At 42.6% G+C, this 22,424-nt stretch overlaps 1 protein-coding gene across 3 annotated transcripts in view; it reads right to left on the bottom strand.

Annotated features, from left to right (window-relative positions):
* Map3k20 (mitogen-activated protein kinase kinase kinase 20) overlaps positions 1–22,424 on the bottom strand; it is a 162,930-nt gene that overhangs the window by 61,644 nt on the left and 78,862 nt on the right. For all 3 annotated transcript variants that reach the window (XM_015987992.3, XM_006972428.4, XM_015987999.3), the window contains exons 5-9: positions 18,974–19,039; positions 14,937–14,965; positions 14,684–14,821; positions 8,165–8,251; positions 2,456–2,530 (exon numbers count right to left, since the gene is read on the bottom strand). In XM_015987992.3, coding sequence (XP_015843478.1) covers positions 2,456–2,530; positions 8,165–8,251; positions 14,684–14,821; positions 14,937–14,965; positions 18,974–19,039 — 395 coding nt within the window. The remainder of the gene's footprint in view (positions 1–2,455; positions 2,531–8,164; positions 8,252–14,683; positions 14,822–14,936; positions 14,966–18,973; positions 19,040–22,424) is intronic.

Here is a 22,424-nt window from a genome sequence, read left to right as displayed (position 1 = left end):
AAGACTCAGTGGCATATTACTGGAGAAAGAGTGTGCTCAGGGAAGGAGGCATGTGAGTGTGCCTGCAGATTAGCATATGAGGATGCCAGGCGGTGGTGGCACACGCCTTTAATCCTAGCACTCGGGAGGCAGAGGCAGGCGGATCTCTGTGAGGTCAAGGCCAGCCTGGACTACAGAGTGAGTTCCAGGAAAGGCGCCAAAACTACATAGGGAAACCCTGTCTTGAAAGACCAAAAAAAAAAAAAAAAAAAAAAACCCAAAAAACCAAAAAAAAAAAAAACAAAAAAAGCATATGGGGAAATGTGAGTTGCAGCCGCTGTCCAATCAAATCAAATACAGTGGCCTGGAGTACTTTTATCAGAATAAAATGTCATGAATTTAGGGGGAAAAACCAGTTTCAAGCTTTCTTTATACTTCATGTGGCTGGAACACAAGATTCTTTTGGTCCTAAATTAGGTTATACTTCCTACATGTTAAAGACATGCCAGTTTTATAGGTATTGCTCTGGGCTTAAATTCCATGTGCATGGGGTGATTATATTATAATTTAAGTGTACACTCTTAGGGTTTTACTAGTATAGTACCATGTTTTCAACTGAGAAACTAAATCATGCTGAAATGTGATCACAGTTCTAGAGATCTGGTTGCACTAATCTAATTCAGTGCACATAAATTCAGGTGAAGTTTCCAATGAAGCAGGAGAGGAAGAAAACACTACTGAACACGCTGTATATGTTTTAACAGACACAGGAGTAGAGGGGATGTGATCACATTTAAACAGGACACGTTTGAAAACAAACTTGCAAAATCTGCTTATAGTTTAACCTAATTAGTTGCAATACGTACATTTCCTTTAATGCTTAATGCTTAAATAATGCTTAAAACCCCACATTTTGAAGAAAACACACACACACACACACACACACACACACACACACACACACACACACACACTGGAAATAAGAGGGTCTAAACAGGGGTAGGGTGGAACACTCAACTTGTCACAGCATTGACAGTGTACTAATAAAAATAGTAACTACCCAAATGCCACATTCTTTAAGAAAAATAACACTAAGCTATGTAGGACTCCACTTGGACAGAGGCTGCCGGAAGTCTCAAGAGCTGGAGTGGTCGGAGGATGCAGGATGCCAGGGTCATGGCAGGATGCACACGGCCGCAGGCCAGCAACCGAATCTTCCCAGAATGGAAGCACATGGGTCGGAGGCTTCCCAACTGGGCTCCTGTGGGAGTGTCACTGTGTTTTGCTCTCAGTGTGGGACAATGTGCCGGAAACATTCTGCATCAATCAACACGACTTCTGTCCACACGCCCAGTTTGTCTCTAAGCCATTTCCACCAGAGGAGCACATTGCCCATTCACTCCTGGGCTCTGACTGGAAATGGGTATAAATTAAGGAAGAATTCCATATTTTTTAGGTTTCTTTGTTATTTTTTGAGGCCTCTATTTTCGAATTAGTTGTAATGCCTCTAGTAAACTAGACGAATTTGAATCATGAAATTTGTTTCTTTCTAGAATTTGATCACTCAATTGTTTTAATATTAAATCTGTGAGACTCATTTTTAAATTATGATATTTATATGAAAATCTAAACATACACAAAACAATATGTCTATATTCTATGATTGAGCTTCAAAACTTATCACTTCCAATCATATTTAATTTGTATTGCTATCCATTGACCTTCACTGTATTTTGAAGCAAATTCATGACCAGCATCATTTTGTCCATAACTATTTCTGTATGTATCCAAGGGTATTTTTTTAAAGCTGATCTTTGTAGGGAAAGGATATTGGCTATCCATGCTTACAGGTGATAAATGCAGGAAAGCCTAGGATTGGAATTTCTTATTGTGACAGCTCAAAAACATGCCCTGGAACTGCTGGGGAGGGGCACACTAGAATTCTAGTGAAGCCTAGCTTCTGCCTGCTCCTCAGTTAGAAAGGCAATGGAATAGTCGCTAAGAGCCATGGCAGACTGTCTGGGATCACATCCAGCCCCGCCACTACAAGCCTTGTGCCCCTGACTTATCATTTAACCTGGGTGGACCTTGGCTCTCCATCTGTGAGCCAAGGGTGAGATCAGCTCCAGTATCCAAGAGTTAGTTAATAGAAAGTGCTCGAAACACAGCCTCACGTATAGTGAGTACCGCGTTAGCTGTTTTTATAAGGCACCGTGGTCACGATTAAAAGCACAAGAACGAAATTGTGTTTTGAGTCAAGAAGGCCAAAGAGTGTTGTTGAACGAAGGAAGAGTTGATAATGGTCACTTGATCCAGAGGTCAAGACGTGGAGCTGTCAACACGGGGCTGCAGCAGCCATCGGGGTTCGCAGTCGTGGCAGTCACTTTCGACATGTAATGCCTTTCCCTACGCCAAGAGTTAAAAACTCAAAAACGAACAGGTAACATTTCAGAAGTTCGAACAATAACAAAAGTACCTTGGCATCAGCTTCCCAACACTGATGTAACAGTTCTGCAAAGCTTCTGGGACAGCTGCTTGGAATGGTTAATCTCTACAAAGGGGAGGCAAACAGAAGAAGACACAAGGCTTTTACTCTTTGAGACAAGGCAATGTCCTTTGAAGGATCATCAAAGAGCTAATTTAAAAGCATAAACAAGACACAGAACTTAAAGCTTCCATGGATTAATATATGACGGGTGAATTCACGCACAGATCTGTCCTGGCAAACCTCCAAAGAATCCCGCTTTCCCACATGGAAATCACGGTAGTTGGAAAGGTCAGGTTCATCCTGACGAATGCAACAAAGCGATCTCATCTCAAAGAAACTGCAGCAGGAGAGGGGCAAGCTGGGACACAACGCTAACATCACCAACTTATTACTCTGTTTTTACAGGCAGCTTGCGATTCCTGCACACCAGCCAGGTAACTAGGAAACAAGTTGAGTTTGGCAATGGGTGTGAAGCTCTGAAAACATCTTTGGCACAGAAGACCACTCTGCATTTTCGCACTGGTAATTCTGAATGTGCCATTCAGCGGGCATGATTCATTATGGCTTTACCTTCGCTCACACCCGTGTACAGAAATGGACTTGATACAAAACAGATTAGCTTGTGAGGATCAACCCTACTCTCCCACCCTGCAGTTCTAGGCTCTCTCATAGACCATGACATGCCCCTATCCCCAGGAGGAATTTTTGTTTTAAAAGGCTTAAGGGGCCAGCCAATAACTCGGTAACAGCAACAAAATGGCCTGGCATGTAGGGGGCATTGAGTTTGATCCTCCCCCCATAAAAACAAATGATGACTAGACAGCCTTCAATATATATAAAGCACCATATAATCAAGAACTCTCTTGCAAACCACCAAATCACAAATGTTCCATGTGGCTTTATGTTAGCCTAGTAAACAAAATGAAGTTTACAGTTTTCTGGACTTGGCATCTAACTGAGCTACAAATAAACAGAAAATATTTTTGAACCATTTCCAAATACACCAGACTTCCCAAGAGTGTAACGCCCACAGATAAGAAATCAAAGGAGCATGATTTTTTTTTTTTGCATTATTCATAACCTAACTACAATTTTAAGGACTGTCACTAGCAACAGTGCAGGTCTTGGAACTAAGTCATTGACACAGCTCACCCCCATCAGGCTGCGGCTGCAGCCCTTAGGGCCATTTCACCACATGGCTAAGCACCTTAAATGGCCTCATCATCTTGTCTAGCAAGGTCTTGCCTGAGCATGTGTGTACGGTAGTATTTCCACTTATTCTTCATATTACAGGGTTATACTGACTTGAAGCGTGATGCACATGGATGAGCTGAGGTTTTCTGGCTTTCTTCAGTAAAGCAAGGGCCGTCAATGTCATCGTTAGAAAGAGAGCACTGGGGTTGGGGACCCATCAGTGGTAGAGCAATGGGCGCTCAGGAAGCCCGGGACTGCATGCCCAGTGCAGAGGGTGTGTGTGTGTGTGTGTGTGTGTGTGTGTGTGTGTCTGTGTATGTGTGTGTGTGTGTGTGTGTACAGGGGGTGCTGGATGTGGTGGAGTATGGAACTGTGCAGCTATAAAGCACTATGGTTTAACTCCCTGGAACTGTCTGCCAAATAAATTTTACAAAGAGAAAATTTAAAACTGAATTTGGGTGAAGCTATGCATAAAACTAGGAAGGTGAGCATCTGGGCAAGAAAACTGAGAGTCTACATTTAGAATCACACACAATCTTGACATCAAAATAAAGTTAACAGAATAAAGAGATCCTCACCGAATGAAAGCCATGCCAAGCCTCTCAACCCTCCTGTCTGTTGACCTCACAGAACGGAACAGTATGTTTCAACTGTTACTTTACTATGCTGTGAACTGCACATTTTTTACAGAGATCTGAAGGAAAATCAGCTGTTTGCTTAAAAAACCGAAGAGGGCTGGGAGGTGGGAATGAAGGAGGACACACTACAGATGCACGCATGCACCTGTGTGTACTCTACAAATAAACAGAGTAGGTTTTGGACGAACGTGCCTCAGCACATGGTTACCAGTGGAGCCAATGCCAACAGGCTGAAGATGGGGGCCTTTTGTCCTCTCTTCTTACTGGGAAGCCTTTTTAGACACATTTCGAACATCACACAAAGAAAAGGTAATTTTTAATATCTAATACTGTCAAGTGTTAGCTAATCACAGACTCAGACACTTTTATGTAAGGGATCTCTTTGGTGTATTAAAAAGTACTTTAAAATAGCATCTGAAGTATTTATGTCCTGATTACACAATTTTAATGCATTCTTAATGATTCCAAACATCCCGAAATGGCCAGATCTTTGTACTGTGCGGTAGCATTACTTACAGCTTAGACATTTTAGAATAAAGGTTTCACATTTAAAAGTAGAGTGTCTCCTAATAACTAAAGTAGGTAGGGTATTAAAAAAATTTTTTTGCACCATTTTATACATAAGATACGAAAATATTTAAGTTTTTATCTTTCTGAAGTTAGAGTAGTAGATTGAATTTTAAGTTTAAAAAATTTTGTACATAAAATATATTTTTAATTCATTTAATTAATTCATTTATTAAGTGTGTGTGTGTGTGTGTGTGTGTGTGTGTGTGTGTGTGTATAAAAGTGCACCTGTGCTGTGGTGTGCATGTTGAGGTGAGAAGACAATTTGAGGATGTAGGTTCTCTCCTACCATGTGGGTACCGGGAATTGAACTCAGGTTGTCGGGCTTGGTAGCAAGTGCCTCTACCTGCTGAGCTATCCCACTGGTCTCAATTAAATTTAAAGTTTTATGAAGATATTTTTTACATTAATTAATTTGCTATTTACAACAAAACACATTTTTATACAAGAATCCAAGTATTTATAAAAGTAGAAATTATTCTCTAAAACATTCTGAAGGCCTACTGATTTTCATGGAAATAAGAAAGCAAATATATATATCTCCTAGGAATATTAAAAACAGTTCTTAGTAGTACCCTCTTAAGCTCCTGCCTTCTGTAAGGTTCCCTGCTCATTTGGTAAGGTGTAACAAGGGTTTATGAATCTATTTTTAATAGAGGCTAACATCAGAAAAAAATGATTAGTCAAAAGCCTTATTCCATAAGAGGAAGAAGCAAAGATCCTCAGAGGTAATGTTAGAAAGCATGATTTTCCTGTAGCTCAGTGTGAACGCTCTATGTGGAGGGAGAGGTTACAGAGGGATTCCCGCCTAGTTAAGGGCACAGTCCCACCCTAACTGCCCAGCTCGGATGCCACTGCAGCTATATAAGGTATCCGCAGTGGGGAAACTGGGTACACAGGATTCTCTGTAATATTTTTACAGACTCTTAGGAGTCCATAATTATTTCAATATAAAAAGTTTTTTAAAAAAGCAACCCTACCAATTGGATATAGATGTTACAGAATGACTAGATGGATCACATTAACAATCTCTCTTTGGCAGTCTAAACACATCGTTCTTATTTAAATGAAGATGTGAAAATATGGAAACCTTTCTCCAGCCCAATAACTGAAAGTATTCAACAGTAAAGATAAATAAAATATTGGGAGCTGAAGAGGTTTTATGAGTTGCGTTTCTTGAAGTCTCGGTTTTGTTATTAAGTGAACTCAGTCTCTGGAATTGCTGTAACACTTTGTGAGCAGATTTTGTTTGGAAAGCCAATGCCTCTGATGTGACGGAATGAAGAGACCTTGAAAGGAACCCTGGAAATCCCATCTAGGCTTAATAGCCACTTTTTTTTTTTTGACAAGTAAGTACTGTGTAGAATGGGAGCAGCAGATAATTATCCTTAATTCAACAAGTTTTACTTCAATTCATTGGTAAGCTGAGAGAACTTAAGGTAGCATGTGGGTTCTCTCAACTTCCTAGTTCTTTAATGAACAACCGTTCAGGAAGCCTTTGAGCCGTCTCCATCAGCTATGGGCCACTCAGTGCAGACACCACAATATGTCCAGTGGGATCTGCAGGGGACAGGGGATGTGGCTTCCTTGTGTGTGATGCTACGGAGTTTTGACGGGGCGTTGGTGGGAGCCTCCCAGCCCTCGGGCAAGATGGAAGCTGCCATTCTCTTCAGCTTTAAATAGCCAATGCTTTGGAAATACATTGGATTGCACCTATTCTGCTTTTCTCTAGATTAAAAAAATAATTGCAAAATATGAATTATTCTGTCCACTTTGGAGGATCTGGGTGGCTTTCTAAACCCCTTTCCTAAAGTATCCTGTGTGGTGTAGAGAGTGCTTCTGGGTCAGCTGACGGTCAATGCTCTCTTCACTTGGACTCGTCAAACCTGAAGTAAACACTCAACCATCTCTCTGGCAAAAGATACAGAACGGAAGCAGTAGGTCCTCGTGTCCCAAGCTATTAGTTATCCCATGAGAGGCCTCACTATACAGTGCATGGGAAATGACTATCATCTAATTAAAACCTAACAGCTCTTGCGAAGGAAGCAATGAGTGGGGCCTGGTCTTGCAAGGAAGTCCTTTTCATCTCTTATGCTGGCAGCCCTCTCCCATCGAATTCAGCCACCGCAATGTACCACTCATTCCCGATGAGTCCGGAGGACAAATTAGTCAGATGGTTCTGGGTTAATGGGATCTGGGAGACAGAATCTTGGTTTCTCCTGGCCAACAGTGGCTTTCTGATTAACCTAGCTTGCTCTGTGCTCACACGGGCTCCATCCAGTTCTGTTAAAGCGCCAGAAGGGGCTATCTTTAGATATCCTTCTGGAGATGATTTTACTTTAAGGACTCACTCAGCCTTTGTACACAGATATGGAAATGAAGAAGTTCCTGGAAATAAGTTGTTTTGCCTCGCAAGCACAAGCGTGCCCATCCAGGAAGCCATCTAAGTTCTCCTAATGCCGTGACATTGGAAGCTTCGTCCTTAGGCTGAGAGATTTCCATGGCTGTGCGTTTCAGTGACAATTTGAAACCTTTCAAAATGTAGTTGCTCTCTTTGATATGGATGTGCCATGTTCTCTGATGTAGGCTCATAGGTCCAACCAGCTGAAAGCCTCAATTTGTGGGCAGAAGAAAGGCGAGGCTGGGGACCCAGCACAAACGCTGTTTACGCCACTGAAGTCCCTTTGAAATGGAGCGACTCTGCATGAGGAAGGCAGCACTCGTGCCACTGCCTCGCCAATTCCAGTGAGGAGCTCATCTTCAATGTAGTGCTCAACGTAGGTGGCAAAACTGTAATTTCTCCCCCTTTTGAAACTATTTTTTCTTCTTTTATTTTTGAAATTCTCATCTAAGCGACAGTTTCTTGTACTATAGTGACTCCTGCTGGGAGAGGTAAGTTGAAGTAGCTGAAGGTCTCTTACAGATATATCAACTCCCGGCCAGTAAAAAAGATGTCCTAAACGCAGGAGATGCAGTTAAACTGTTCCCCTACCTTGGACGCAACGGCTTCTTTCATCACCAAGAACAAACCCCCAGGTTTTACAATTGAGACCGAGAAACTAGTACAGTACTTGTACAATTTTTGATCTACAGCATCACGACGTGAAGCTGCAACAATTAGATGTAAAGGGTCCATTCATGAGGAATAACATCACTTTGACCCTTTGTGTTAGCTCCTACTGCTAATCTTTCCATAAGCGTGAACTTACTTTCAATTTGAAGAAGATGAAAAAGTCTTTTGCAAAACCCCAATACTGTTTTCTGATCTATGCACCTGAATGGAGAAACGGAGTCTTACCTCGTTTTTTTCCACTACAAGCCAAGCTACTTGTAATCCTTCCAAACCTTTAAAGGGGACCTCCCTTGTTAGCATCTCCCAGAGAACCTGTAACAAAAAGAAAATGGAATTTTTATTCTGGTACTTTATATTGGTATATTACTGAAAACGTAGCTAGCATTTAATTGTATCCAATTACTAGAGGTAGCCAACCATCTGTAGAAACTTAGACAATGTATGTATGTATATATTCACACATAGGACTTCTACCATATGTTATATACTTTCATGTTCTTTGTATATAAAGAAAAAACTTGTTTTAGGAATTGGAGTGTCTACATTTAAGATTTTAAATTAGTGATTAAACTTGATCTTTTTACTCACTGGGATTTTCACATATTCCCCCAAACTAGGTTTTGTATTTTGTTAGAGAGCAGTCTTTTTTTGCCTTGAATCTCAGATACATTTTTTAATTAGATAGTAACCAGGAATTCAATACGGTTTTTAAAGGTTCAATAATGGCCACATTAACAAAAAAAAGTCTCCAGTTCAAATCACTAGCAAACTCATCTGCCCCTTACTGGCAGATATCTGTCAAATTATAACATTTAGATTTTGTGGTTTAGACAAATTTCCCTCAGAATGAGTCAGTCTAAGGGATCCATTTCTACATACACATATTATGCCATATTGTAAAGTATAGCACACATTTAATACATATATAAGCTGACTGTGTGCATGAGTGAATATGTGCACCCAACTGTGGGTAAAACTCAAGTGTGGCAATGACCATCAACAGAAATGCTAAGGAAAGCAAGCTGGTGCTATGATGGAGATTTGGGCTTCTCTTTAAACTCTGGCTGATGGGGATTTGAACACCCAGTTGCTGTCTCTTTTTATTCAAATAGGCATCCGAAAATTTTTTTTTGAGACAGAGTCTGGCTATGTAGCTCAGGCTAGCCTTGAACTCAGGATTCTCCCGCCTCAGCCTCCCAAGTGCTTGAATTACAGGCATGTGTCACCATGCCAGCCTGACACCACCAAGTTTGGTCTACTAGTACTCTGCAAAGCACAAAGGCAATTCTAATTTTGCTAATTATCATAATATGACAGCCACTATAATTTATTGAGGGCCTAATATGCTCCAAATCCCCCTTACATGTGTCCCCTTGAACATTGTCAAGCCTCAGGATTATCCTCAATTTACAGGTGAGGAAATGGGTGTCTGGGAAAGTCAGATAAACTTGCCTACAGACACTCAGCTACCGAGTGAGACCAGCTACAGCAGGCATACAAGCTGCTTCCTTACTCGGAGGCTGTGCTCGCGTCCCATGTAATTCTCGGGATGGCAAACTCCAGGGCTCGCAGGGACACAGCAGGGTCTGCTGTAGGTGTGGAGCCAAGGAAGACTCAGGGGATGACTCTGCATAGTGGCGTTGGCCCTCCCTGGCTGCAAACTCAAAAGTCTGTTTCTACCTAGGGGCCAGCTGGAGGGCAAGGCTCCGTGGGAGTAAGTCCTGTAGGCCTTTGACTGTATACCCATCATAGCCTCAGCCAGCCTGCTGTCTTGTTCAAGCTATAACATGTTAAATGAGTGCTGGCTAATACGAAGATAATTAGCAAGAAAATCAGGGAAATTGGCAGATGCTCCTCAAGCATGAGGGGAAAAAAAATCCTGAAGCCTCTTCGGGCTTTTAATCAAGTGTGTAAGGTACTTCTTCAGAAGAGCTACTGAATAATTCTGTGTGAGTCACAGGAGTGATTAGGAAGAGGTAAGGGGCATCCCAGAGGGGGCGATTCTCATGCTGGCTGGGAGGGCAGGAGGCGGCACAGGTATGGAGTCACCCGGCCACCCTGCCTGTGCAGGGGAAGGGGCAGAGCTGGGCTGAGCAGGAAATGAAGTCCCTCAACTGGCTGTGATGACCACACTCTGTTGGTACTGGAGACAGAGGAGGAAAGGAAGTGAAGAGCGGGGAATGGATCCATTCGGCATTGCTGAGGAAAATGGCAATAAGGAGGCAGCGGCAAAGATGTCAGATGCTCCAGGCCCGCAAACACCTGGTGAACAACTCATGCCTCCCCCTTTCATAGTCTGGGGGGTTGTGGGGTGGGCAAGCACAACACACACACACACACACACACACGTGTGTGTGTCCACATGCAGAATCTGCCTGGATTCTACAGAGTAAAATGCAGCCCCGAGAGTCTGAGGAAATAGCATCACAAGGTACCTCTTCTTCATTTTTTTAGACCAAAATGCTTGCCGGGAGAATACCAAAAGTCTAATAAACTAAGAGTTATAACCCAGAAACAACTGGCCAGCAACCCCCATCTGTGTCTCTGAATAGCTACAACAGCCAAGGGAGGTACTTGAGGGACTCAAAACCGTGCAGATCGAGGAGCTCACCGCCAGAAGCCTCAAGTTCTGGAACCCACACAGGTCTTCTGCTTGGTTCCAGTCTCCACGCCTCCCATGATCTCCCTTTATTAATTCCCCAGATTTGGGAATGTACCCAAATGAAAGCAGAACCAGCTAGGGTGGCTTTTTTTCTACATTCAAAAAAATGACATTTGGCACAAAAAAAAGTAAGTTTGTTGAGGAAGTCACTCGGAGGTCTAAAAATACATTAAGCCGATGCCTTAAAATACCAGTTCCGAGGACGCAGGCCAAACACTGCTGTGATCTTTCACCTTAAAAATATTTTCCAGCTCATTGTATATCGAGATGTCCTCCCAGCCAAACTGCACTCGCAAGGAAAATTTCTATTTTCAGTGTACAGAGCAGAAACTTGGATGAGACTGCGTGTTTCTGCCTCTTCTCTCACAAACAATAGGAAGCCATTACCTGAGCCTGGCTGGTTCTGGAACAGGGCTCCTGACAGGCTGCAGAGGCTGCCTCTGAAGCTAGCGCAGGCCAAGCGGGCTTTGGCTGGAAGCTCCTAGGAAGGTAACCCTTGGCACCAGGGAGGGCGACAGAGTTCTCTGTGAGGCCTGCCAGCCTTCTCAGCCAAACTTCACCCAAAGAGAAACTAACACCAGAAGATGATTTTTATCTTTACTTATTTTATGCATGTGGAGGTCAGATGACGATTTGTGAGGATCTGTTCTCTCCTACCATGTGGGTTATCTTAGGGATGAAATTCAGTTCCTCGGGCTTGCCAGCAAACACCATTAGCCACACTGAGCCATTTCTCGGGCCCAGATGCTGGCTTTGCTGTTGTTTTGAGATGTATATTTCTATTTCTTTTATGTTATGTTATGTTTGCTTGAAGGTATGTCTGTGCATGACATGTGTGCAGTGCCTGCAGAGGCCAGAAGAGGGCACCCGATCCCCTGGGACTGGAGTTACAGACAGTTGTCAACCCCATGTGGGTGCTGGGAACTGAACTGAGGTCCTCGGGAGGAGCAGCCATCTCTTCAGCCTCCTAGAAGCTGTTTTTGAAGAGACAGGGAAACATTTTTATTTCTGCAACTCGGGCAGGAAGGCTCTTGATGAATTTGGAATACAGACTTAAACAGTCAGGGGATGGGACAGTCGGGGTTCTAAGCTGCAGCTGCTGTGGGGTGTAGTGTAATCCTGGCAGTGTGGATGTGTTTTAGGAAATGGTTTCTTAAGTTTCTGTTAAGTCTCTTCCCTAGCTGGCAGGATGACCCATGTCTTTAATACCAGAGGTTAGGTAACAGGCAGATCTCTGTGAGTTCTAGGCCAGCCTAGCCTTCATAGGAAATTCCAGGTCAGCCAGGGCTACATAGTGAGCCCTTGACTTACAAACAAAACAGAACAAAGCCATCCTTCCCCCCAAGGAAGCCAAACCAAGGCACGCACAGGCAGGGTGGTACACAGGTAGACGGAAGACCTCCTGTGTGAATGCAGAGATCCGTCTCTCAAAAGCGGTGGCCGGTCTCTGGAGTGAAAGGTTTTTCTGAACAAATGGAAAACCTACAGCTCTGGAAAGATGGCTTCAGACTATGCTTAAGGAAGTCATCAGTGAGAACTGCCATAGGGATTTAAAGTCACAGGAGAGATCTTAGCTCGGTGTCAGAAGTCATGGCTCAGCAGCTATGGTTTCCAGGGGAAAGGGCATTAATTCTTGGCTACAGGTACCAAAAGGGTACAGTTTTAAGGAAAGGTAGACCAGTGCATTTCACATCAAGTCCAGGCATCTGGAAGCTTTTGAAAGAAAGTGATACAGACTTTATTTTCATAAATGCAATAATACTGAAACTAAAAGGTTATTCTATACATAACTCGTAGCTGTGACTTTTGGTCAAAAATTTCAATAGGGAGATTCCAAGGCTTGGGGAGGATTGTCAAGGGAAATATAATAATGGACTGTTGGAGTAGAAAATAGACCTCAAACCATCTGACTAACAAAGCTGTGCAAGCTAATTTAAAACCACTGCTGCCTAAGTGTGTTTCTCTATTTTCATATACACCTGCACATGCAAGGAGAGTTGGCCTCCTGCCCAGTCACATGGTCAGCTGGACTATGGTCAAACGACCCGTGTGTTGTGGCCACTCTGACGTCTTCCCGAACCCCCTTGCTCCACAGAAGGGTCTGCTGAGGATGGCCTGCTGCAGAGCACACAGCGGTTCTGTCAGGTTCTGTCAGGAGCTGTGGAGCTGCCAGACTGGGAGCACCCTCAAAGCTGAAGCCATGGCTGCCTGGTCCCTTTACAGCAAAAGCACACTGGCTTCTGTTCAACAGCATGAAGTGAGGTCCTGGCACTGCCAGGCACGCTACGAGGAATGTCAATCCACCCGCGCTGCTGTCCAGCCCAGAGACTAACTCAATAAGTCGCCATTTTCCCGAATAACGGAATGTAACTTGGTAAGAGAAAACAATTTCATAAAAGACTTCATTTTTCTCCTTCTGTAGTAGTGGGGATTGAACCCAGGGCCCAGAATATGCCGGGCAAGTGTTCCACCTCCCAGCTAAGCCCTAGTACAAAAAGTCATCAGCTGTAACAAAGCTCCCCTTTTCAGAATTACCAAATGCGTGCAAGACAATGACACTGTAATGACCCCTGACACAGAATGCCGCTTCAGAAGCCGGTGTCCTCTGGAACTATGGCTTTGCTTCTCCCCTTCTATCAATGAGAACTATTTCTTCACTTTCAGCAGTAATGTGGTTTCCATTCTTAGAAACATTCAGAATGAAGGGGAATTAGACATTTAAAGTGGATACCAGTGTCATCCTTTAAAACCCCAGACTTGCTGAGCATGGTGGCATACGCCTTTAATCCCAGCACTCGGGAGGCAGAGGTGTAAGGATGGGTCTCTGTGAGTTTGAGGCTAGCCTGGTCTACAGAACGAGTTCCAGGACAACTAGGGCTACACAGAGAAACCCTGTCTCAGAAAACAAAACAAAACCAAACAAAAAAATACCCTAGACTTTAGCTAAAAATATACCTATTCTTGAAATTATTTTCAATAGCCAACAAAATTCACCTGAGCATAAGAAGTTCATGATTTCGGAAGCATGAGACAACTGGGAAGTCCCCACACATAAGGAAGCCAGCAGGTTGACAGGGGGGAGGGGCGTGCCCGACATGTGGTCCTTCTCTGGCCATTGCCTCCCACCTCAGGAAGAAGGGTATGCCAAGGGGGCGTGAGCTAGTTCTTACAATGAAAGTGTCCCTCTTGCAAGGTGAGACAAATGGGGACATGGTATACGTGGCCTAGATGGCAACGAGATCTGGAGATAAAGCATGTACAACATTTTAGGGAAGAAAACATCTTCCAAAAAGGGGCCAGAAAGAATTCCTTCCTACAGCTGGAGCTACCCTACCAACCAGAAGTTTCTTCCTTGCAAAGGATCCTTCCTTACCTGGTTCCTCCCCACATTCTATCCACCCTTGTTCCCATCAGCTGTCATTCTCCAGGAACAACTTCAACACATGTCTTTGTAGGACTTGCAGCAGACCTGGGGTAAGGTTACCTGTTCTGACTACATGTTCTTTTATAGTTCGGGAGATGCACAAGCCTGGCTCCCTTGGTCTGACTACATGTTCTTTTATAGATCTGGAGATGCACAAGCCTGGCTCCCTTGATCTGACTACATGTTTTTTTTTATAGTTCTGAAGATGCACAAGCCTGGCTCCCTTGGTCTGACTACATGTTCTTTTATAGTTCTGAAGATGCACAAGCCTGGATCCCTTGGTAGTTATTGATGACCACACGCCATCTATTACAATCCAGTGTATTCCATGAGACCCGCAGGATCAGTGAATTACTCAGCTCTTCTACAGTCTATTTCCACCCCACACAGTGCATTCAGGGGGTGAAGGAGGGGGACACGGGAGTGGGGGAGTATTGATCAGGTTCTGCATTATTCACTTCTTGGAAGCAGTAATGGTTCTTCTCAACGCAGGGTAGATAACTGGAGTCACAAGTGATCAAAGCAACACTGTGACAACTAGAAAGCTCTGTCCCTCTGCCGCCACCGTAGGTGATCCTCTCGTCTCAGACACAAGCTTCTCTAGGCTGTTTGCCCCTCGTGTGTCCCTTGGTGAACAAGAAACAAGAAACACACTCACCACACCGTAGGAGTACGTGTCACAGGTTTCAGACACAGGGAGACTCTGGATAACTTCTGGAGCCATCCATGGGAAAGTTCCAACCAAGGACATGTGTGTTGTGTGGTTATGGAACCGAGAGGCACCGAAGTCACAAATCTGAGGACACAGGAACCAACATCAGCTTTTTACCCAGCTCTGATGAGAGATTATCAGTCACGAGACCTCTGTCAGAAATGAACAACTTTCTCCAGATGAAAGGAAATAGCCCTACCTTTAGTACTCCGTCAGCAGCAATAACAACTGAAAGAGAACACAGAGAAATTACGATAACCATTTTGTCTGAATTGTCTTACACTGAAGAAAAGCAGAGTTTCCTCTTTCTAATTTTGACATCACTATATTTCTAACATTACAGGATAAGCTGGGCATGGTGGTATGTGCCCGGAATCCCAGGCTGAGGCAGGAGGACTACGATGAGTTTGTGGCCAGCCTGGGCTATATAGCAAGAACCAAACCTGTCAGGGATGTATAACAAGATCCTGTTCCAAACACGCACGAGCACACACGCGCACATATACACACACACACAGAGACAAAAAGACAGAGAGACTGAGACACACACAGAGAGACAGAGAGTGAGAAACAGGGAGAGATAGACCGAGACAGAGAATTTTATATTATAAAAGGTAAAATAAAACTATTTGCTAAATTTGAGAGTTTGTATAAGGGAGACAACATTTTAAAATACTTAAGGCACTAACTAGTGTTGCACTCTCGGAGAAAGGGATGGAGGAGCAGCTTGCTAAGGCAGGAGGGGGACATGGGAAGGGCAGTTTGGACATAATACATTTTTTTATTTTTTATTTTATACTTTTTTTGGTTTTTTGAGACAGGGTTTCTCTATGTAGCTTTGTGCCTGTCCTGGATCTCGCTCTGTAGACCAGGCTGGCCTTGAACTCACAGAGATCCACCTGCCTCTGTCTCCCGAGTGCTGAGATTAAAGGTGTGTGCCACTGCCGCCCGGCTCTCAGGTATTTCTAATAAACAGTTTCAAAGCTGACATCAGCTTGGGAGCGTTGGCACAGAAGTTGGGCTGTTATGGGAGTGGGAAGACAAGAGAGAAGCTTACGGATTGGAGCCTCAAGAGGGCTTCTGGGATTTGTTTAGTAAGCCACCCAGTGTTTGAGTGATGATGGTAGATCATCAATACGGCAGCTGTTCCCAGTGATTTTGATAACTGAAGAAAATATTCTGTGTGATCTAATACATAAAAATAGCCTCAAAGAAAATGTATGGTTGGGAGGAATGAGCTATATACTTTTGCAAATAAAAATGTAAGTAAATATTGTTATTATAGTCTATTCTTAAAATATCTCCCTATTCCTCTTTCTTAGTGTAAGATTAGCAAGTGCTCATTTAAAAAATAACATTAGAGAAATACTGACTATGGGGGCTGGGGAGATGGTCAGTGGGATAAACACACCTGTCGTGCAGCCTGGCGACCTGAGCTGGACCCCAGAGACCCATGTATAAAGGTGGAGAGAGAGAACTGACTCTGCAAAGTTGCCCCTGCCTGTCAGAAGCACACCACAGCATGTGCATGTCCACTAATACACACCAGACGTACATATGCACTAATAATGTGTTTTGATTTTTATTACATTTATTTACTTGTTTTGTGTATGCGTGTGGGTGCAGACAGGCCATGGGAAGCACATGGAGGTCAGAGAAGAACATGTGGGAGTCAATGCTCTCCTTCTAACGTGTGGTTTCTGGGCACCGAACTCAGGTTGTCAGGCTTGGGGCGAGTGCTTTGACCACTGAGCCACCTGGCCAGCCCCCAACTTAAATTTTCAAAAATACTCGGGAAAATGAAGTCTCCCGCCTCCCAGTAAAAATAAATTGCCAAAGTTAGGCTGATCTGATCATCTTTTCATGTTAATGTTCCCCATTAACAACATCACTTGCAGTTTTTTAAAAATGAGGAACTGGCCATTGTTGTACAGCCTTCATGCTAAGTACATGGATTTGAAAAATAAAATAACTTGTTTATATTGAGCTTAATAGCATGAACTGAAATTTTAGTCATAAAAGCCTGCTACTTCCTACCCGATTAGAGATTATTTTCTAATGACTTCCTGTTAGCCAGCTCTGTATCACAAGTCTGTCCCAGAAGAACCAAGAGCAGGCGAGGATGGAAAGGGTGTGACACTAAGTTGAGCCAGCCAACCAGCTGAGGAGGGGCCGGCCTGGATTCCTGATGGTGGCAGCTGCCTACAGCTTCCCCCCCTTCCTGTTCACCACCTGTCAGACCTAGGCCTGGAGGTCCCGAGTGGGAGCAGAGCACCTGAGGCCCTGCCCAGGCTCTCTGGTCACCTGCCGCCATCCCCCATTCTAAGGACCACACTGTTGGTAAATTTCCGTTTTAGCTGTAGTGATATTAAATTTCTAAGAATAAATGTTTTCTCTCCCTACTGAGTTCACTGGACAGTTGGAGAAATAACCGAGAGCAAGGGCTGCTTTCTTTCTTCTCTTAAGCAGCAAACTCGGATGCCTACTTAGCTCTGCTAAAGCTAAACAATCCCTACTGCCTTTCTGATAACTCTGAAGTGACGTAATGGAAGAAGGTAGCGCCTAATCCGGGGAGCTATTTTAAGACGCTCACTTTCCAAACGATAAATATAGGCTCATAAAGTATAGAAAGCACAGACTAGAGAAAGAAAAAAGGAATGCCTTTACATTCTGAACTCTCAGGCCTGCTGGTCATTTTGGGGCACTACTCCAGGTAATGTGGGCATGAGTGACCAAAAGATGTATACCATATAATTCAGAAATAAAACTCAAAACTGCTGGCAGCGGGAAGCATCTAAAAATAGGAGACTCACAATACATGACTACACACTGGGACCTGGCAATGCCGATTTTAGAAAAAGATCCTAAGGAAATAATCAGAGATGTGTTAAAAAAAAAATAAACAAAAACAAAAACAAAAACCGTAAGCAATCCAGTTGTCTCTGTCCCGTGTTAGACTCACACGGTACGACACTGGGCACCTTCCTCAAATAACATACAGATTTTGCTATTTATTGACAGTGAGAATGTTCTCTTTTTTTTTTTTTTCCATCACAGGCAATTTATTTTGTTCTATTCATTCATAGTTAATACAGAAAATACTTGGAAACATTTCCATATAATGTTTGACACAGAAATCATCAAATAGAAGTATACAATGTTGACAGGAGGCAGTACATTTATAATTTATAACCCCAAATGTATTTATAAATTAGAAATGGAAAGATCTACAAATGAAATTATGAAGGTTCATCAAAGTCATTTAATCTGTCAGTTTCTCATTCATTTTTATGTCTTAATAATATTCTATTGTATGAATAAGCCACATTTTATTTCTCTCCAGTATTTGATAGCTATTTGAGTTGTTTTAACTTTTTTACTATTAGCAACACACTGCTGTAAACTTTCATGTACATGTTTCATAGGTGCACATTTTCAGTAGTTTGAGGATATATTCCTAAGGGTAGAATTGTTAAGTAACAGAGTAACAATGTTTTGCATTTTGACCAACCACCAAACTGTTTTGCCAAAGTGGCACACCATTTTACAATCTCACCAAATCCTTGTTTTTAAGGCTCTGATTTTTGTACAAAAGCATTCAATCATTCTGTCAGACCAAACCAGGAAAAGTAAGCTATAGTTCAGAGTTGTTCTATTCCATTTACTATGCAAAGCCATTCTTGGCATTTGCAACTCTCAGCCCTTTTGAGTATTCTTGCGGTGTTCACCTTTTCCTCCACCACTTTTTTTTTTCTTCTTTTTTTTCTGGTTTATTTCTATCTATTACAAATGTATAAAAAATCCTCCATCAACGCTGCTGTTAGCAGCAGAACCTTGAGAAATATACCTTTGGTTTGCCTCAGAAAAGGAACACATATTGCACTGTAAAGTTTATAAAATTGGCGCAAAACATTGTGATAATGTTACAATACCAGTTTTAAGAGTTCAGTGACTAATGGGGAGCTGATGGGATACATGCAGAACTGTGAAAGCGATCTCACTTAGCCAGCTGTACACGTAGACTGTAAATCTACATTCAGATCATTTCTGAACTAAGACTATCATCTCAGTTTATCTGTTGAGGTCAATCAGGAAACCCGACAGTGAGAATGTTCTTATGGTAGAGTGTAGCCCAACAATGAGGTACAAAAACCACGTAAAGCGTCATGCTGATTTTATTTGCAGGTGCGTGTGAACTGTAGTAAAACAGTAAGATCAAGAGGTGTGGCCACTCACCGTTTCTTGACTTGAGGTCTCTGTGGATGACCTTGACTGGAGCCTCCATGTGTAAGTAGTGCATCCCTTTCGTACAAGAGAGAAAGAGAATTAATGGTTTGCAATATTGCATCAGCATGAACATTCACAACTTTGCAGTAATAGCTGAAAATAAGCCCACGTGTTCTGCTCCTCCATGTGCCATAAAAGAAAAAAAAAATCACATATGTCCACATTAGTAACATTCTCTCCAGCGAAGCCACTTTATGGTGGATATTCTCATTTCTTAGAGTACCCTAGGAAGACCATAGTTTTCTCAGATCTGCATGAAAACAGTATAGCGAAATGACCAAAATGACCCCTGAGCATCCCTCCACCAAGTGCATGCTATGTCTGTTCAAGCCAAGGCTCCTCCTCTCTCACCCAGACTTCTGCAGCCACACTGTGTTGCAGCGACATTACTTTTCTCCAAGACAGAATGGGGTGGGCAGCAGGCCGCCGATGGGCAAGGCTGTTGTGGTCTTCTAACAGAAGTACAAGGCTTACAAAATATTTTCTTCTCACAAGACTAAATCTCCAAATTCACTCCCATCTATTTATAATATGAATTAAGGTACTCTATATACCGGATGAATCAAATGTCATTATTTTTATTATTTTTTGTGAGAAATTATACTTTAAGATATATTTCATAGTTATCCCTTTAAAAGTATTTGGTTGTTTTTGTTTTTGGCAAAAACAGAAACTATAGGGAAAAACACATTTTCTACACAGGACTTCCTCTCATTTCTCAGGTTCTCTTTTCCAAATAATAGAAGAAATAGTTCTTCCCCATACCAAATCAAACAGGACCACTCTTTTTTATGAGATGCTCATGAAAGTAATTTAATAAGTACACTTGGTTTTTTTTTTTGAAATACACAGTGTGTTACAATTTTATAAAGGTGAATTTATTAATAGCTAGTCTTCTACTACTCTGGTTATTATATATTGAGGCATCAAAAGAACAAAGAAAATAAGAAAAAAGTTTTAACTCTTGTTACATAATGATATCACTGAAAAGAATCACGTTAACAGAAGTATTAGTAACTCAAATGATCTTAACGGATGTAACTGGGATAAAGGGTCTCATTTAATAGCAAGTTCTACATATTCAAGCTGCAAAGTTCAATAGCTGCTACTTGCGTGGCACTTAATAGCCTATATGACTGAATTTCATAGTTATGTCTTCCTTGCTTTAAAATAAAATTTCCACATAATTTTCAGGTATGGTCTATTTGACTATGATTAGAAGCAAGAATAGATGATTTTTGTACTTACTAACAAGGATTTCAAAAGGGAAGACTTGACTATAAAATCTTCAAACATAGGCATTTTTCTACTCTGTGTCAGATAATCAGAAGAAAAAGTCCCGATAGGTGCACAGTGCATTGTACCCAGCTTTGAAAACTTAGTGTACTTCTATGTATTATTATCAGAAAATTCAATTTAATTTTTTTGAGTGACTTGCTTTGTTTTTATTGCAAACCATTGAAATGGGCTGAAAAATACTTTCATCTGGTTTAACTATTTGTGAATTCTCTCTGTTTTGGAGAAGGAGTTTGAGACAGAGTTTCTTTGTGAACAGCTCTGGCTGTCCTGGAACTCACTCTGTAGACCAGGCTGGCCTCGAACTCACAGAGATCCACCTGCCTCTGCCTCCCAGGTGCTGGGATTAGAGGTGTGCGCCACTACTGGGCATATTTGTGAATTTTTTTTTTTTTTTTTTTTTTGGTTTTTTTGAGACAGGGTTTCTCTGTGTAGCTTTGCTCCTTTCCTGGAATTCCCTTGGTAGCCCAGGCTGGCCTCGAACTCACAGAGATCCGCCTGGCTCGGCCTCCCAAGTGCTGGGATTAAAGGCATGTGCCACCGCTCAGCTTTTGTAGAATCTTAATAAGATCTGACAGGTACCAGGGAGGAGGCTGGAGGAACTTTGGATGGAGGCTGCATTCACGCCAGCCTGCTCTAATTGCCCCTCGTATACAACTTGGATGTGTGTGCTCGCCCACGCCCACTCCTCTTCCTCCTGGAAAGGAAGAGCATCCTTGCAGCTCTGAGTGCTGCTCTCCCCAGCAAAGACATTGAGCAATGCCTGTTTCCAAATGCATGAGTCAACTCTCAGAATGAATTATTCCTTCTCTGATGTCTCAACACATCATTGCTTCAGGGGCTTCAATCATGGTCAAACCAAAAGACACACAGGCTGAATTTGAAATGGAATCAACCAGAGTCAAGCTTTGCTAGTTCAAGTTTATGCTTAGCTGTAGGGGAGAGGTTGAAGTCAATCTTAAAGTATGCATTCCTTTTTCCTTTTACAGGCCGTCTGAAATAATTCCTACATTTTACATATCACTTAGGATTATGAGTAAATGGGCCCAATTTCTGAGGCCAAACACACGAGAATTTGTCTCTTAGATGAATTCTCTAATCAGGCAAGAGGGATCTTATTAGCTGCGACTTAGACTCTTGCCACCTTCCTTGTCCTGCATCTCTGTTTCCATTTTGCTACTTAATTCGGTTCACTCTCTTCCCTATTCTTCTAAAGTGGAGAAGCAGCTCTGTGGTGGTAATCTAATTGTACTGAAATGTGATTTTGATTGTATGTTAATAAATAAAGTTGTCCAGGGGTCAGAGCTATTAGAGCCATAGCAAGAGTGTGGCGGTGGTGGCACACGCCTTTAATCCCATAGATCTCTGTGTGTTCAGGGATACAGCCAGCATTGGAGACATATACCTTTAAGACCTAGGGGGCTGTACATTCAGACAGTGACGAGGCAGTCATGTATTTGGGTTTACAACCAATGAGAAGGCAGAACAACATACTATAAAAAAAACGAACAGACAGGAAGTGGGTCTCTTTCGGGAAGCTGGGACACCGCAGGCAGAAGGGTGAGATTTTAGCTCTGAGCTCTGACCTCTCGGTTTTCTCCTTTACATTGTTTCTGTGTTTCTTATTTAATAAGACGGTTAGTTACATCTACAAACGGTGCCCAACGTGTTGGCAAGAGTTTCTACCTAAAACCTGAGAAAAGATTCTAAAATGGAGCTAAAGACAGTTTCCTAATTGTCTCTCTCAAATGAGCGGCAGCCTGCCGGTTTGAGCTACTGGCGGGTTCCTGGCGTGTGTGCTTGACCTGCAGTATGGCGGGAATGAGGCCTCTGCAAGTGGCACATTAAGCTGCATGGTGGATTTAGCCTTTGCTAGTACAAAAAAAAAAAAAAAAAGAGGTTTCTGGGCTACATGCTGCTTGGATAAAAGCATAGACCCACGATGGCTCCCAGAGCTGGCGGAAAACGTACCACCGCCATGTTGGGATGCTGAAGTGGGTGGAGCCAGCAGCCACAGCGCCGTTTCAGGCTTAGAAGGCTGCAGTTTAAAGCAATAGGCTCAAGGTAATATAAAACATAAGCCACATAAAGATGGCTACCACAC

The sequence above is a fragment of the Peromyscus maniculatus genome, chromosome 4, assembly GCF_049852395.1.
Source record: "Peromyscus maniculatus bairdii isolate BWxNUB_F1_BW_parent chromosome 4, HU_Pman_BW_mat_3.1, whole genome shotgun sequence".
NCBI lineage: Eukaryota > Metazoa > Chordata > Mammalia > Rodentia > Cricetidae > Peromyscus > Peromyscus maniculatus.
Note: the sequence above shows the minus strand (reverse complement) of the source record. Positions and strands in the feature narration are given on the sequence as shown.